This window comes from Myotis myotis, unplaced genomic scaffold (assembly GCF_014108235.1).
Source record: "Myotis myotis isolate mMyoMyo1 unplaced genomic scaffold, mMyoMyo1.p scaffold_m19_p_2, whole genome shotgun sequence".
Taxonomy (NCBI): Eukaryota; Metazoa; Chordata; class Mammalia; order Chiroptera; family Vespertilionidae; genus Myotis; species Myotis myotis.
In genome coordinates this window covers 63,179,077-63,197,540 of record NW_023416324.1, presented here as the reverse complement: position 1 = coordinate 63,197,540, position 18,464 = coordinate 63,179,077, and the positions used below count along the sequence as shown (strand labels likewise).

The following is an 18,464-nucleotide window of genomic DNA, read 5'->3' as shown; positions in this document are numbered from 1 at the left end:
TTGTATTGCAAAACTTTTCAGTTAAATATATGTTTGTTTGTGTGAATCTTGTCATGATGTAAAATGTATTTCTTACCATGGGTCAAGATAAGAAAAGTTTGAAAATTTCTAATCTCATTCCCTTTTAAAAATAAAGTAAGTTACTCAAGTTCCTAAAATAGAATAGCTAGAGGGAGGTGTTTCAGGAAAAGGGACATAAATTGATGGTGCTTTTGAAATACCATGGTGATGACCGAAACTCAGGGCACATGGTAAGATACCTAAAAACTAACAAAGAAATAAACAAGAAGTCAAACTTAACCAAAAATGATTGGTGGGATAAAGGGAAGAATAGGATGTGTATATATGTCTGTGTCTGATGTGGGGGGAACAGTAATCATTTAAATCATTAAATGAGATAAGGAATTTTCAATTCAATTATTCTAATTAATGGGTCAACTGTGAAACCTGGATTGGTGACTTGAGCGGTTACAACTGCTGGTACCATCCTGGTCCCCTAGAATAAGCAATTACTTCAACCTGGAGAAGTGTGTGACCTGACATCAGTTCTTATCCCATCAATGTTTGCATCATCCAGTGATTTTAAGATGCCTGGAAAATAAGAATTCTCAAAATACTGGAGTGCCCTGACCAGGTCCACGTTTCATTCAAATAAATTGTGAGAGAAATGTGACAATTATACTCCCCCAAGTTATAATGAAGCTTCCTGGTCTCCCTGTTGGTCTCCCCAATCTGATAACTCATTCTCTGTATTCTATTTTATGTCACCTTTCTATAAACAGTAAGTGATTTTCATGTAAGAATATGTTCTAACTAGAATACATGTAGGAAGCTACTTCTTTGGGATTCCCTCACTGTACCTAATGTAAATTTTACATTCAGATATGCACTCTTAAATGTTGTTGAATGACTTCCAAAGCAAATTATCTTAATAGTCTCTCTGGGCCTGCCTTCCCTAAAGGTTACCCTTGAGAAAAATTAACAGTCAACACATTAAATGCCTACTATGGGTCAGGCATGAAGTGAGCTTTGTGAATACACTGGAAATTATATCATTATAGATATTGCCAACAAAATCCATGAGTGGCCAAGTGTTATGACCTTTTTCCTTTTTAATGGCTATTGATAAAAGTTGCCTTTTTTATTGAGTTGACATTTGCACTGATGGTGATTAAAATTTCTGGTACCTTAGCATAAATGCTGCACCAAGCTGTATACTACTAATCTACTAAAAGTCATTGTGTTTTTATTGCCACACACAAAATGAAACATGGTCATTTCACTTAAAAATGTACAATTTACTCATCCATTCAGGCTTCTGTTAATGGGTGTCTAAGTTGTTCCCAATCTTTTCCTGACACAAACAATACAAATGTGTTATTCATATACATATCAGTTCACAGAATATCTGTAGGACCAATTTCCAGAAGTGAGCTGGTTAGGTGTAAGGGATAATGGACATATTAATTTATTTATTATTTTAATTGTGGTAAAATATACATAACATAAAAGTTCTCATTTTAATAATTTTTAAGTGTACAGCTTAATGGTATTAAGTATATTCACATTGTTGTGCAACCATGCTCAGAATTTTTTTCTTCTTCCAGAACTGAAACTCTATATTCAATAAATAATAATTCTCCATTCCTCCCTTTCCCTAGCCCCTGGCAACCGCCATTCTACTTTCTATCTTTATTAATTTGGCTACTCTCAGTACCTCATAGAAGTGAAGTCATACAGTATTTTTCCTTTTTAGATTGGCTTATTTCACTAAACATATGTCTTCAGGGTTCATCCACATTGTAGCATGTGTCATTGTATGTATTACCACATTTTGTTTGTCCAGATGGACAGTTGGATTGCTTTCATATTTTTGCTATTGTGAATAATGCTGGTATGAACATAGGTGTCCAAACATCTGTTAAGACTCCCTGCTTTAAGTCCATTTCAGCATAGCGGAGTTGCTGGATCATGTGGTAATTCCATGCTTAGCCTTTTGCACAACTGCTGTACTGTTTTCCACTGCAGCTGCACCATTTCACCTTCTCACCAGCAATACACAGGGTTCTAAATTCTCCACATCTTGAGAATACCTGTTATATTCTATTTGGTTTTATAATAGCCATCCTAATGGGTGTGAAGTGGTACCTAACTCTGGTTTTGATTTGCATTTCCCTAGTGATTAGTGATGTTGTTCATCTTTTTATGTGCTTATTGGCTTATATATCTCATTTGAGGAAATGTCTATTCAAAATCTTCTTTGGAAAAATTGGCTTATATATCTTCTTTAGAAAAATGTTTTTGCACTTTTTTTATTATTGGGTTGCTTGTTTTTGTTTTGTTGCTTTTGTTAAGTTGTAGGAAATCTTTAGGTATTCTGAATATTAATTCCTTATCAGATATGTAATTTGCAAATATCCTTTCCCATTCCATGGCCTGCCTTTTCACTCTGTTGATAGTGTCCTTTGCACAGTAGTCTTTAATTTTTATGTAGGCCAGTTTATTTCCTTTTTCTTTTGTTGCCTTATTTTTTGTGTCATATCCAAAAAATCATTGCTAAATCCAATGTCATGAAGCTTTTTCCCTATACTTACTTCTAAGAGTTTTATAGTTTCAGCTCTTATATTTAACTCTTTGATCCATTTTGAGTAAATTTTTTTATCTGATGTAAGGTAAGGGTGTAACTCCATTTTTCTGCATGTGTTTATCAGATTTTCTCAGCACTATTTGTTGGAAAGACTCTTCTTTCCTTACTGAATGGTCTTAGCACCATTGTAAAAAATTATTTGACTATATATGAGGATTTATTTGTGGACTCAGTTTTATTCTATTGGACTATGTATCTATCTTTATACCAATATCACACTGCTTTGATTACTGTAGCTTTGTAGTAAGTTTTTAAATTGACGTGTGAGACCTCCAACTTTGTTCTTCTTTTCAAGATTGTTATGGCTATTTGGGATTTACACTGTCTTTTAGATTTACCATATAGTTACTTTTACCAGTGCTCTTTATTTTTTCATGTGAATTCAATTTTCTACCTGGTATCCTTTAATTTCAGCCTAAAAGTCTCCTATATTATTTCTCAGGAAACACTTGCTAGTGATGAACAGCCTCAGTATTTGTTTATCTGAAAATGTCTTAATTTTTCTTCATTTTTTGAAGAATAGTTTTACTGGATATAAAATTTTTGGTGACAGTCCTTTTCTTTCAGCACTCTGAAAATGTAATCCCACTGCCTTCTCATCTTTATTATTTTAATAAAATATCAGTTGCTGGTATTGAGGATCTTTTGGACATGATGAGTAGCTCCTCTCTTTCTGCTTTCAAGTTTATCTCTGTATATTTAGCTTCTAACACTGTGATTATGATATGTCTATGGAGTTTATTGAGCTTCTTGGATCTTTTGATAAATGTTTCTCATAAATTTTGGAACATTTTAAGTCACTATTCTTAAAATATTTTTCCTGCCACTTTCTTTCTCTCCACTTCTTCTGAAAATTTAATTATGCATATGTTTGTGTGCTTTAATTTGTCCTATAGGTCTCTGAGTCTCTTCACATCCTTTACTCTTTTTCATTAAACTCCTCTGACTGGATAATCTCAATAAACCTATCTCTAAATTTACTGATTCTTTTTTCTGTCTACTTAAATCTACTGATGAGCCTCTCTAGTAAAAAAAAAAAAAAAAAAAAAAAAAAAAAAAAAAAAAAACACTTTAAAATCCTCACCTGAGGATACTTTTTATTGATTTTTAGAGAGAGTGGGAGGGATGGGAGAGACACAGAGAGAAACATCTGTGTGACAGAGACACTTCAATCCATTGCCTTCTGCCCGGACCTGGGACAGGGGATCGAGCCTGCAACGAAGGTATGTGCCCTTGTCTGGAATCAAACCTGGACCCTTCAGTCCACAGGCAAGGCTCTATCCACTGAGCCAAACCATCTAGGACCCTCTCTAGTAAGTTTTCATTTCAGTTATTATGTCTTTCAACTACAGAATTTGGTTCTTTAATTTCTCTCTCTCTATTGATATTGAAACTACCACTTGTCAAGTTTTGATATAGTATCAAAGGAGAATATCCATGCCCAGCTGGCATGGCTCAGTGGTTGAGCATCGACCTATGAACCAGGTGGTCACATCAATTCCTGGTCGGGGCACATGCCCAGGTTGCAGGCTGGATCTCCGATGTGGTTGATGCTTCTCTCTCTCCCTCTCCCTTCCTTTCTGAAATCAATAAAAATATATATTTTTAAATCACTTTAAGAAAGAATACCAAAATTATCTGAAAAGATACTAAAATGATCTTTCTTCCAGCTGTGTATCTCTATAAAGCCATCTTTCTTCATATAATTCAACTAAAATAATATATAACAGATTAAATACAGAAGTAAATAGGAGAATCCGCTATCTCCTATTAGTCCAGATAATTAAGAGATGAACAAAGTGTAAAACAATACCATGCTTATCACTATTTTGTTTTGGAAAATTGTAATTACTTTTCATTAAAAAATAGTTTGTATTTACATATAGTGGATTTGTTGTTTTAAAGTAATTAATACAAATCATTTTAAATTTTGTTTTAATTTCTACTATGGTAAATATCAAAAGTTATAACTTAGATAAAAGAAAGTTGTCTACAGCCCTTACTAATATTTAAAAGTGCAAAAGGATCCTAAGCCTAAAGATCTTAGAACTGCTATGCTAGGTTTTGTAAGATTAAAGCCCTAATTACAAACCAACTGGAAAATATGAAGGTGGCTATTGTTTATTACTGAATTCAGTTGTCCACGTTTAGGGCCAATATTTTTGTGTGACTCATATCCAAAATCTGCCCATTCACATAAACATGGTGGTTCAAACTATTTAATCTGCACAGAAATTTTTAGGGTAACCCTTTCTGCTTCTTGAATAGGCCATGCTTCTCTGTCTCATGGCCTTTGTACAAGGTTGTTAGTTACTTCTGCCTACAAAGCCCTCCCAACCCCTTCTTCTTATAATCATATTCATTCTTCATATCTCAGCTCAGAAGTCACAACTGCAAGGAAGCCTTCCCTGGCCTCTCCTTTCCAAACCTCTTCTATCCTCCAGAGTTGATTCAGAATCCCTAATTTCCCTTATAGGTCCATGTTCTTTTCTTTAATGGCACATACCACAATTTGTAATTATGTACTTTTGAGGTGATATGGTTAATGCCTTTTCCCTCTTTGAACTTCAGCTCCACAGGAGCAATTTTCTTTTTTGCTCACCATTTTATCCTCAGTTTGTATCACAGTGTTTGGCAGTATATGTATACAGAATGATTCAATTATTTTCCAATATGAAAACCACATGTTGTGGCAAGGAAGAATGCATTTTATTGATTGTCCCATCATTTTAAATAGTTTTTCAAATTACCAACCATGAGCTATGAAAGATCTGTTGAAAACAGTTTCTATTATATGGACCTCCAAGTAAAAAGATTACCTTAGCAGTGCAATCCTTCTGAAAAAAATTAGATTGCTTGATTGGCTCATACAGATGCCATTTCTCAGAGCTTTCTTTCAACTCATGCTTCTCAGTTTCCAACCTTTTTAAAAACTAAAACACAAGAAAGATTTTTACTAATGGTTTTGCTGAGTCTTTCTCTAAAAATATCTCTTATTAAACGTAGGAGGAGATTGGATTTATATTGTATTATTTCTTTGGGGACTAATGGTACATTTTCCAACTTTTGAAATTGTTTTTTAAGACCGCAGAAGTATCAGATTAAACTAATGTGACTACCTCAACACAGTAGTATTTATTCTATTTTCCTTCCAAGAATGTAACTCAAAAATTACTACAGTTATTTATTCTTCACTTTACAATTTATTAACCGAGGGGGTCATATTTCATTCTTCTTCCTCTTGAGTAATTTTGTGTGTGTTTTCATGCAGCAGCGACAAATAGTTTTTCATTGGAAAGCTCTAGAGTTGGGCCTTTTTTAATTAGGAGGCTTTAGAAATTTGGATGAAGGCAGCATATTGTCCTTTCAGATAGCCAGGTAATATTTGCAAGATCTGTCTAACCATAGAGGTATAAACCCCTTTCAGATACTAAGTCTAGTATACTTTTAACAGCAGTGCTTTCAGAATTTACAGCCTTTGCTTTAGAGCACTTGGTGTTGATCTTATTGCTGATCTAAAATAGTTTTGTTTTACACAGAAACAAATGGATATCAATGCTGCTATTCAAGCCTTGTTTGAATCACATACTGCCCTACAGATGGAGGTAATATGTCTAGCTTTATTTACATTGGCAGTCTCAGTATACAAATTAAACAGAAATTTTTTCGAGGCTAACATGTGGGTTTATCTCAAATGTTATACTTAAAACAGATTTAAAATAATGGAGCCATTTTAAGGACAAAGTAAGTGATTTTAATAAATAGAAGTATACATAGAATTTTTAAGGGATACATTTAAAATAAAAATGTAATATTATTAAAGGATTTTTATATGGAATGTGGTAGTACCAAAGAAAAATAACAAAATGAAATTGCCATTTCTTAACATGAAACCTATCATCACTACTTATTTTTCTTATTTAAACTCTATTCAATGTATGATTTTTTTAAAAAATACATTTTGTAGTAGGCATAGTAATTGTTATATTTATGCCAGCTTGAAAATTAGACTTCTAGTGTAAATGTAATCTCTATTTAGGATCAAAATTAATAAAGCAGACACAAATGCCCATATTTAAAGATAAACCATTTTTTACATCCTACTCCCAAAACATTGCACACAATAGGAATACATTTTTCTTCTGTGTTGATCTGTGTTGATTATTAGAGTTACTCTTGTTAATGGCTACTCTATGTGTTTTTGCTAACATCATTTTTATGATGACTTGGCAGAGCTACCAGAATACTGAAGTGACTTTAATTGACTACAGTGCAGAGATATTCAAAACCTTGAACTACCTTAGCAATTTACTGCACAGCATCAAGAATCCTCTGGGCACACGCGATAACCCAGCACGAATCTGCAAAGATTTGCTCAACTGTGAACACAAAGTATCAGATGGTAAATTCTTGGTTTCCTCGAGCTCAGATGTGTAATTTCATTTAATCATTTCAGTGTGTTTGATATTTGCAGTGTGTTCATTCCAAATATTAATGATTTTGATAAAACCCTGACAGAAGGCATTTTAATGTCATTAAGAACCAAATGCTCTTTGAGGAAGACATGCTTCAGAGTAGCCTTTTCTGAGGGCTCACCTTGCAGAGGTTTTCTACTACACGTTTTATTGATCCCTAACTTTTCCCACTCGTACCTTCCTGTATCACTTGCTTACACTTTGTTCTTGGAATGTGTCACCTTCATGTTAAAATTAAAATGGGAAGGGAGGACTTTTGGGTTGACAGGAGCCTCTATCAGGACCCCCAAAGTTAGCAACAAAAAGAAACATTTCATAGAACTCCCGCCACCTCCTAAAATTATAGTTTTTACACAAAATGCAATTTACATGCCTCATTTCACAATTGGTGACTACAAAAGCTGAGTGGCTTGTTATTTTTGGAATTTTCTTATCTCTACACAAGTACCCCAGTAACCATTAACTAGATGTGCAAAATAAATTTAGAGTAGAATCAGCACGGAAAAGGTTTTTTGTTTGTTTGTTTGTTTGTTTGTTTGTTTGGGGGGGGGGCAAATTATAACCTTTCTTACTGAATGTTTGGGGGGGGGCAAGGAAAAGTTTTAAAGTGAGTGGAGTAGTCATCATTACTTGATGATAAGAAGGGGAAATCCTATCTGCTACAATATGTCATTTAATTTTAATTTTTATTAGTCAGCCATACAGTCAATATTAGTAGTTATTAGTTTTTACTAAAAACTCTAGCACCGACGCAATGACACATAAGCTGATTTGGGGAAAAAACTAAATTATATCATTCTGTAGGGTGAATAGTAGTCCATATTTTATTTATTTTAATTTTATATATACATACCACATACACACACACAATTTCTTATCAACAAACATCTACTTCCATTCTAAAAAATACAATGAAAATATTAATTTTATAGATATTAATAAAATGTTTAACTTATACATATATTTTATACCCTAGATTAGTATAAAAACTAAAATAATATTTATAATTATAGCTGTCCATAATAATTCTAAATTAGATTCTTTCCCTTCATTGAGGGCATAAAAATGCAATTCTAGAGAATTGAAAGGAACAAAGACATCATAAGACATACAGATCAATGAAATCTAATTCAAGGTCTGCCTTCCTTGTTGGAGAAATAGTTAATTGGTGTGGATTGAATATATAAGAATGGTCTTTATGCCCAAAAATACTGCTATCACTAGGAGGTGGTGAATGCTATAGAGAAACACAACACACCAGTTCAGAAGGATATGATAGAAAATGGAATGGGGGTGAAGTTAGATGAGACATCTCTGAGAAAGTGACATTTAAGCAATATCAAGAGGAGGTATGAGAACAAGCTACAGAAAAATCTGGCAAAAAAGGTTTCTGGCTGAGCAGTATTCCACTGTGTATATAGGGTGGAGCAAAAGTAGGTTTACAGCTGTGAGTATGGGAAACACAGAGTTTATTCTTATATTATTATTTATTGCTTATTGTATTTATTATATTTTCCATACACACATTTCCCCACCCTGCTTGTGCCCATCATCTGTATCTAATCATCTATCAAAGACACTTCGGTTGTTCCCATATCTTGTCAAGCCAAGATTTTGGAGAAGACAGAGGAGTGAGCACAGCAGCTAGAGCTACTTTTGTTCTGGGTGTGCTTAGAGCGGAGCAGTGCCTTTGATGGCTTCATAAGGCTAGGGGTCAAAAGGAAGAATCTGTGGTCCACCTGAGGTAGGACTTAGGCTTTCAAAGGACCCCATTCTCGGAAGAAAGGGGGCATCCATACAAATTGTAGCCTAGCTTTACCCCGTTAAAGAGTATCTGTCATTGCATTTGGAATAAGGTGCAGTTCCAATACTCTAGGCCTGTTATTCTGGAATTAATATACCCGCTCAATGCTTTTTCAGAATTAGTGTTTTCTGTAGGCTAACTGCAGGCCCCATTCGGTCCTCCTGGGCCCTCAGTGGAGACCGTCTTACACTGGCTGTCGGGATTTTAGTTTTTCCCACTTACAAATCTGATGAAGAAGCACAAAAATGATAACCATTTTATTGTACATTTTGCTTTCTGAAAACAAACATAAAGCTTTATTATTTTTATTATTGTTATAATAAAGATATAGTTTACGTCAGGGAGATTGCCAAAGTTTCTTCTATTATTTAAAAGAATATATTCATTTTTAGAAATATAGAACAGAGTACACATATATCACATTAAGTCCAATTTTTCTATCAACTATGTAACTTCAGACAATTCATTTTAAGGTGTTCAGCACATCTTATCTGTAAAATGAAGCAATAAATTCAGTTACTCTATAATTTCTATAAAAATTATGAAATGCCTTCCGTTAGATTGATAGATATGTGAAAATATATTTTCAGTATTAATTTTATATAATGCTTGCACCTTCCCATTTATTTACTAAGTCTAAGTATTTCTATAATCTAAGTTATTTTACAGGTAAGATGAAATATATATTTAAAGTATGATAATTTGTAGAGATGTTTCAAATATTTTAATATGATATTTACATGTTTTTATGGTTTATAATAAATTAATAGGAAAATATTGGATTGATCCAAATCTCGGATGCCCTTCAGATGCCATTGAGGTTTTTTGCAATTTCAGTGCCGGTGGTCAGACATGTTTATCTCCTGTTCCTGTGTCAAAGGTGTGTATTGAATTTTAGAATACATGTCAGTAATTGCTAAAAATCAGTGAACAATAATTTTTAAAATTCTGTCACTGTAAATAATTACAAATTTTATGAATGGAAGCAACATATTGTTCTCTACCATATGTAAGAAATAAATTTTTTGTTTCCGAAAAATAATCCTAGTTAATCTTGACATTTTGATTGTGTATTTTTATGATTGGTTTCTCCTGACTTACTGTACTTATTATGCTTTAAAAAAAAATTTTAATGTGAACCATATGTTTTTATATAAGCACATAAATTAGAAAATCCCTAAGCAGCTGCAGTGGTTGTAATCAATAATCAGTTCCCTTAAATTATACTGAAAATTATATTATCACTAGAGGCCCGATGCATGAATTTGTGCACGGGTGGGGTCCCTTGGCCTGGTCAGCGATCAGGGCCTATTAAGGCCGTCTTGCTCAGTCCCTATCGGGGTGATCAGGGCTGGCAGGCCGGGAAGGGAGGAGGGGTGGAGGGGGGAGGGAATGCAGGAGGTTGGCCGGTTGGGGGCGAGGGGCCAATCGGGGCCTGCAGGCCATGGGGAGGGACCACGGGAGGTTGGCTGTGGGAGCACACTGACCACCAGGGGGCAGCTCCTGCATTGAGCATCTGCCCCCTGGGGTCAATGCATGTCATAGCAACTGGTCGACCAGTCATTCGGTTGTTCAGTAGTAACAGTCGCTTAGGCTTTTATATATAGATTACCTAAAATTTTACTGAAAATTATATTATCAATAAAAGAGAAATTTTGCCACAAAACTTGCCCTTTTTGTGTGATTAAGTGCAAAATAACCTCCCATAAACATCCATTGACTATTATTTAAAACTTCTTTCAAGTATAATTCTATAAATCAAATGTTTAGAATAAATGAAAGTTAGCTTAGTGTCAGGCTGGATGTTATAACAAGCATTTATAAAACCTAAAGCTTAGTTCTACCTATAACATATATTTAAGAAATCAAAACTGCATTTCTTTTTCTGGTTAAACCACCTTAGTATTACCAAGAACTTATTTCTCATTGGCCAAGAACAGATACATGTGCCTATTTGTGTTGTAACCATGATTTAAAAAGCAGCAACCAAAATATACAGTCTGTTAGTCTCACTAACTGTTTATTGTTAGACTGCTCTCTCGTCCTAAAATATCCCCCTTCATTAACGAGGGTGTTTCACAGTTCATCTCAATAGGCATTTACCATTATTAAGCCCAAAGCAGAGGAAGGAATGATTCTTCCATTTTTAGGGAATTTGTACATGTCTAAGGAAGAGTGGCGTGATAGTCCTGCTTCCCAAATATTCACATGATCATCTTCACTCCCCTGGATTCAGCCCATGAAGAAAGGGAGGGGGGATAATGCAAAGGAGATAGGAGCAGTGCACTTATTTCTGGGAGACTGAATCAGTTCTCCCATCTCTCCTACCCATAAGCTCAACCTGAGAAAGCCTGGGAAGGTAGTGGAAAGCAAAGTTGACTTAAAATTAGGGACCTGGGTTCTAGTCTCTACCTGGGAAATGATACTGTGAGCCACTAGACACTGTTCTAGGTCAATGACACGTGGCAACTCAGATCCTCATAACAATCCTGCCGTGTCCATTTTATACCCAGCTTAATTAACATGGAGACTAAGGCTTAGAAAGTTTAAATTTTTACAAGTTTGTGAGTCTCATCTGTTAAATGAAGGCATTTGAACTCCTTAGACTCTAATGTTCCTTATGATGATCCTTTCGTGCTTTCATCCTATGTCCTTACTTTGTCTTTCCTTTCTTTTCCTGGGGCTTTACTTTTTACGTTGTTGTTTTATTTTTTCCTTCTCTATTACCTCCTAACTGATATTTTTCTAATTTTATGTTCGGAATTTAATATAAATTCCTCAGTAGGAACCATTTCTATTCACTTATATTATGATCACATCTCTACATGAATAGTGCTAAAATAAGAATAAGAATAAGAATAAGTATAAGAATAAGAATAAGAATAAGAATAAGAATAAGAATAAGAATAAGAATAAGAATAAGAATATGTCTAAAGCTTTAGAAAAATCTACTTCTTTGCCTAAGCCTTGAAAATATACAATCAGACCCTTGCTCCAGTTTTGCCCTATATTATTCACTTTTTTAGTTAATGCTCATTCATGCATTCATTCAATAAATATGTATTGATGACTCACTATATGACTGCAACTGCATTAGAGCTGGCAACACAAAGAATATAGGGCTCTCAGTTACGGTTACTCAACCAAGCTATCATTACAACTTGTAGCTTGTCTTTAGAAACTTTTAAAAAATCCTACAAATGGAAGTATAGACAGAATTTATGATTTTTATGAAAAAATTAGTAAAGCATTAATCGACAACAAATTACTAATGCATTTTAGATAGCATTATGAAATCTGTCTTCATTTCTTTTTTTGTCTTATATGGAAGTGTAGTGGTCTGCTGAAGCCAGCTCAGACTGGCTCTGGAGAGCCTATAGTTAACATCTCTTCCTCACTCCCTGTTCAATGATGCCACCTTGATAGCCTGAAATCAGCCATCCTGGGAGTTTTCACACCATGGAAATCAGACAATGCTATAAATCAGGAATTCCCACCCACCTACCTCTAATCCCCACCCCTGCAAGGGCCAGTGGTTAAGCATTCACCAGCACACTGCTGACTGGCATTTAAATGCCAAGAAAAGTAGCTTTCTCAAGGCTATGCTTCAAGGACTTTTCTCAAGTTTCCCCAAACTATACGTTTCTCAATTGCCACATCTTATAACATGCATATTGTTTCCATGACATTAGTTGGAGTTTGGAGTTGGAAAAGTCCAGATGAATTTTCTTCATTTACTGAGCTCAGAAGCCACCCAAATCATCACCATTCACTGTCTAAACACTACAGTGTGGACAAGTGCTCAGACAAGTGGCTCAGGATTGCCTATTGGTTTCAAGGGATGGAATGGCCAGATTTTTGAAGAAAACACTCTACTTGAACCTAAAGTGCTTTCAGATGACTGCAAGGTAAGGGAATGGCACTTTTAGAATTGTTCAATCTAACTAATTGAAAATTGATAAAACTACAAAGTTAAAATAATGAGAATAAGACTTTAATTACAAACTGCTGGTACAGAAGTGTAGCAGGTGTTAATGTTCTGATTTATAATCACCCTATATTTTTCAAATTCAGTCATTTGCTTGTGTCAAGTCTTGTCAACTTTAGTCACATCCATTGGTCATCCATAGATTTTATATGCAAAATAGGTGTTCATACATAAATTTAACTTTTAATATTTATTTCCTATATGAGATAATTATATCATAGATGATGATGATAGATAGATAGATGATAGATAGATAGATAGATAGATAGATAGATAGATAGATAGATAGATAATAGGTAGATAGATGATAGATAGGGCATATAGATAAATAGATTTCTTCTATATATTTCACCACTGTGCTTCTACATCTCATTACTTCATGGAAAAACAGGTTATAAAGGCAAATCAGTTTTACTTCATTTTTTCATTTTCTATACCTGATATCAAATATGGGCATAATTGCAGATTGACTGACCCTACCAATCAATATTTAAATTATAGCCTTTTTTACTAAAAATAAATAATGAAAGTTATGAAAATTCTATAATTTTAAAATATTTTGTTATAGGGCAGATATGAACAAACTACAGTTTACAGACCAAATTCAGCCCACCACTTGTTTTTGTAAATAATTATTGGAATACAGCCATACTCCTTTGTTTATTTATTATCTACTAGAGGCCCAGTGCACGGTTCATGCACTGGTGGATCCCTCGGCCTGTCCTGCACCCTCTTGCAATCCAGGATCCCTCGGGGGATGTTGGATAGCCAGTTTCAGCCTGATCCCTGCAGGCCCAATCCAGACAGGAGGGAGCCCGATCCTGTGCATTGAGCATCTGTCCCCTGGTGGTCAGTGTGCATCATAGCGACCACTCGACCAATCATTTGGTCGTTTGGTTGCTTAGGCTTTTATAGATAGATGATAGATAGATAGATGATAGATAGATAGATAGATAGATAGATAGATAGATAGATAGATAGATAGATAGATAGATAGATAGATAGATAGATAGATACCTGTTATCATACTACAATAGCAGAATTGAGTAAATGCAACAGAACCTACAACATTTACTATCTAGCCCTTTACAAAAGAGTTTGCCAACTCTTGTTAACAGGGAATAGAGTTGTCTGCTTTACATACATATTACTAATGACTTTAAGTGTTCTGTATTGTGTACTGTGAAGCCCATAATTTGATACCTGTTACACTTTCCAGGGAACACTACATTTTCATAACATTTCCAGATAAGTAGTGCATGAGTATTTGAAAAATCATAGACAGTCAGAAGTATATGGCCCATTCTGTATCAGTGAAGAGATCAATTTTACCAACAAATTCATTTAACTTTTACAATTTTGTCCAGAAAACTTCAGGGACTCCCTACTATCTCTGAGTCACAATCCAAACTTATCAGCTCTTTATTCAGCACTGAGAACAGTCAGTCCCAACCTACATTTTCAGCTTGGGCTTTCACTCGCTGTCTACCCTAAACTATGGCCAACTGATCTATTCATCATCATCATCATAATAATAATCATCATCATCATATCAACAATTCCTACTTATTGGGGGCTTATTATATGGCAGGTACCATGTATCACATACATTATTTTATTTAATTATAACAGCTTTGTGAAAAAATTATTAGTCTCATTTTATAGCTAAGAAAGCAAAGGCAGAGATCATGCAGCTAATGCCACACTATACTGGTAGGGATTTTTAATTAAAATATCATTTAATCCTCACAACCCTGTGAGGTAGTTTTTTATTATTCCCATTTTATATGTGAAGAAATGGTGGTACCTGGCTTTCTATTATGATCTCTTCCAGGACAAAATCTGTGCATTTAACCCCATGTTAGGATTACTTTAACAACCACTTTCTGCTTTTCCAGTTGTTTTAATTGTTGTTTTGTTTTGTTTTGTTTTGTTTTGTTTTGTTTTGTTTTGCTCATGTCATTTCCTTCCTCTGAATGCCCTCCTCTGTCTCTCCACCAGGTGGAAATTTTAGGCATACAAAACGGCCCATCTTAAATTCTGAATTCATAAAGCTTTCCCTGACTACTCCAGTTGGAAATGAGGAATTTAGTCCTCATTGTACATTATTTATACTGCACTTACCATGTATGGTCTTGTATTATGGCTATTTGTTTATGTTTTTCCTCTTACCACCTAGATTTATAAGCTGGTAAAATTCAGAAGCCAGACTAATTTATTCATCTTTATATTTCTCAAGCACTGTAAGAAAATAGAGGATCACATCTCATTCAACTGTACAAATATACTTAGTGTTCAATAAATATTGCTTAAAATATTTAATAAGTTAAATCTGTCAATGTCTTACATACCAAACTCTAATTCTAGTTATCACATCTAGCTTATGACTTTAGTAATTTACCTTCTGTAAGCTTCAATTGCCTTAAGTTAAATCATCTCTAAAGTTCCTGCAAATTTTAAAATTTATACCATGATAATTTGGTGACTAAACTCCTGAATAAAAAGCTTCACTGAACTAGTCAATTGTGTTTCTCTATTTTGTTTTATTGAATCTTAATAATAGGCTATTTAATGGTATTTTTTGTTCAATAATAGAATTTATTAGAAACCAAAGAGCATATAGTAATAATAAAAACAGAAAGCCCTAGAAGGAAGAGAGGAAAGAAACTATACGAATAGTAACCACAGAATGGGGGAGCGGGGAGCAGAAACCTAAAAGATAATTTAACAGAATTATGATTTATTCCTGACTGAAACAATTCTGGTTATTTTCTGCCTAAAGTACATAAGAGTTGAGATAACTCATTTACTTTCATTCAAGAAAAATTCCCCTCCTAAAACATTAGTCCCAAATAAAGGAATACAGACAAGATGAATATTAATTATATTAGAAATAGTACAGACTTCTATTTTTTATCTGGTTTAATAATTCACAAACAACAGAAGCAGAAGTCTAAACTTAACCTCTAAGACGGGAAAATCAGAATGCACAACGTAATTTAGAGAAAGGAATAAGTCCATGTTTTCAATTATTCATAGTAACTGTACCATTTATTGAGCACTTTGTGCCAAGCATTGTTCTACACACTTCCTATTTATTATCTCTAATCCTTAAAATAAGCCTACATTGTCTATGAAAAATTGTCTGCTGAGAATGACTTCTAAAGAAACAATTACATATTAAAGCATTTTGTTCTTATTTTACAGATTCAAGATGGCAGATGGCATAAGGCAAAATTCCTTTTTCACACCCAGGACCCTAATCAACTTCCAGTAATTGAAGTACAAAAACTTCCTCATCTCAAAGCTGAACGAAAGTACTACATTGAAAGCAGTGCTGCGTGCTTTCTTTAAGGTCTCTGAATTAGTTCTGAATTCATGCTGTTGGCCAGGTAATTGCTGCAGAGGGGAAAATATAGACAGAAAGATACTATCATTATGAAATGCATGGAATAAAGCATTGGCTAAATCATAAAGAATCTCAGGAAGAAAAGACTTTCTCCTAAAATGGAGAAAAGTCATTCTTTAAAGGACTATAATTGATAAAGTATTTAATTTTTTAAAAAATTATATTGATCTGAGCTTTCTTAGAGAATTCCCTAGAACTGAAGATTTATAAACATGGAATTCTTCAGGGTAGCCTGTATTTTTTGACTGAGAGCAAAGTACCCATTAGACAGCTGGAGGTGCAGAGCACTATGGAGCAATACTGGCTAATGCTCCCAAATGTGCAATGCTTCTGTCTAAAATTATAAACCACAGTGTAATATGTCTTATTTTCCCAAATACTAAGCTGTATTCAGGTCCCCAATGGGCATATACATCTTAGCCGGTGGTACACTACCTCTTACGTGTTGCCTTTTTGTGTTGCTTGGTGCTCTTTCTAAAACAAGGTGCTTGTGGCTTTTGTAGACAAGTTTATTTCTATGTCTTTGTCATTCTTTAAGAGTATATGTACTGGTTACATCAAGATTTGTTTTGGTTGTTAGTACTTATTTTAATTTGTTTGATCACATATTAACAGGTAAAACATTATTTATGTGAAGTCATTGTTCTATTTTAAAATTCTCTTTGTGGATAGGAATCAAAGCCAGTACCTTGTAACCTGTGCTTATCACAAGAGAATTGGGAGGTTTCTTTTGTTCTTGTTTTATTTTTTTAGTTGTAAAAAATTGTTATAGGCCAGCTACATCCAGTAGTAGGTTTGGGTTAGAGTTTGGGGGTTGTGATATACTATTTTTAAAAACCCATGATCATCTGGAATGATACTTTATGTATATATATTTTGTAAAGTTTTAATTCAGCAAATCTTTTGAAATTGCTGCTGTTTTAAATTATAAAAACTTTATATTTCTGCTTTATAGAAATTATATATTTTGTAGTATTCTTTGATTTTCTTTTACTGTTCTTAAGTTTCATGTGTTGGGACCTAAAAGAATTCAACTTACTAGTCTTTAAAGCAACATCCAGGAAAAAGAAACACAGTCTTTTGCCATTTAAAATAGACTCAGCCAATTTAGACTTCCCTTGTTGGCAGAGAAATGTTAGTTCAATATTAAAAGAAAAATATTATACTTTTGGTATATAGAAAAGCTTGTACATATGTTATAAGCATACCTTTAGCCACAGCAAACCACAATTACCTATCTATAATAAAAATGTGCTTTAAATCTTTTTTGGTGATATTTGTTTTTCTTCTTTTGTTGCTATATCCTTGTATAATGTATGATAGCACCTCTGGCATAGCCCTTCTCTACAATATATTTTTACATTATTAGAAAGTATGTGCTACAGTCCAGCTGGCACAGCTCAGTGATTGAGCATCAACCTATGAACCAGGAGATCACAGTTTGATTCCTGGTCAGGGCACATGCCCAGGTTGTAGGCTAGATCCCCGGTGTGGAGCATGCAGGAGGCAGCCATCAATGATTCTCTCTCATCATTAATGTTTCTATCTCTCTCTCCCTCTCCCTTTCTCTCTGAAATCAATAAAATTATATTTTAAAAAAGTATCTGTTACATACCTGTAAAAAGATTATAGGGCCTACTTCTTATTTGTACAAAATGGGGTATGGCACTGAAATAGACTCTCCCATATATGGTCAATTGATTTTCAACAAGGGTGCAAATACCATTTAATGAGAAAAGAACAGGTTTTTTTAAACAAATGCTCCTAGAAAATGGATTCCCACATTCAAAAGATTGAAATTGAACCCTTGCCTTAAATAATATTCAAAAATAACTCAAAATGTATCCAAGTCCTAAGTGTAAGAGCTAAAACTATAAAACTCTTAGAAGAAGACATAGAGAAAAGGCTTCATGACATTGGATTTGTCAATGACTACTTAGAGATGACATCAAAAGCACAATCAACAACAACAAAATGGTAAAGCCTCACACATTAAAAGCTTTTGTTCATCAAAGGACACTATCAAGAGAGTGAAAAAACATTCCACCGATGGGAGAAAATATTTTCAACTCATATATCTGATAAGGGATTAACATCCTATCTAATAAAAGAGAAACATGGTAATTAGCATACGACCACTA

The 18,464-nt window shown here is 34.1% G+C and overlaps 1 protein-coding gene across 1 annotated transcript in view; it reads left to right on the top strand.

Annotated features, from left to right (window-relative positions):
* Positions 1-17,697, top strand: part of COL24A1 (collagen type XXIV alpha 1 chain) — a 304,137-nt gene extending 286,440 nt beyond the window's left edge. The window contains exons 55-59 of the mRNA XM_036348461.1: positions 6,187-6,252; positions 6,881-7,049; positions 9,697-9,806; positions 12,619-12,834; positions 16,122-17,697. Coding sequence (XP_036204354.1) covers positions 6,187-6,252; positions 6,881-7,049; positions 9,697-9,806; positions 12,619-12,834; positions 16,122-16,268 — 708 coding nt within the window. The 3' untranslated portion in view covers positions 16,269-17,697. The remainder of the gene's footprint in view (positions 1-6,186; positions 6,253-6,880; positions 7,050-9,696; positions 9,807-12,618; positions 12,835-16,121) is intronic.
* The last annotated feature ends 767 nt before the right edge of the window (positions 17,698-18,464 follow it).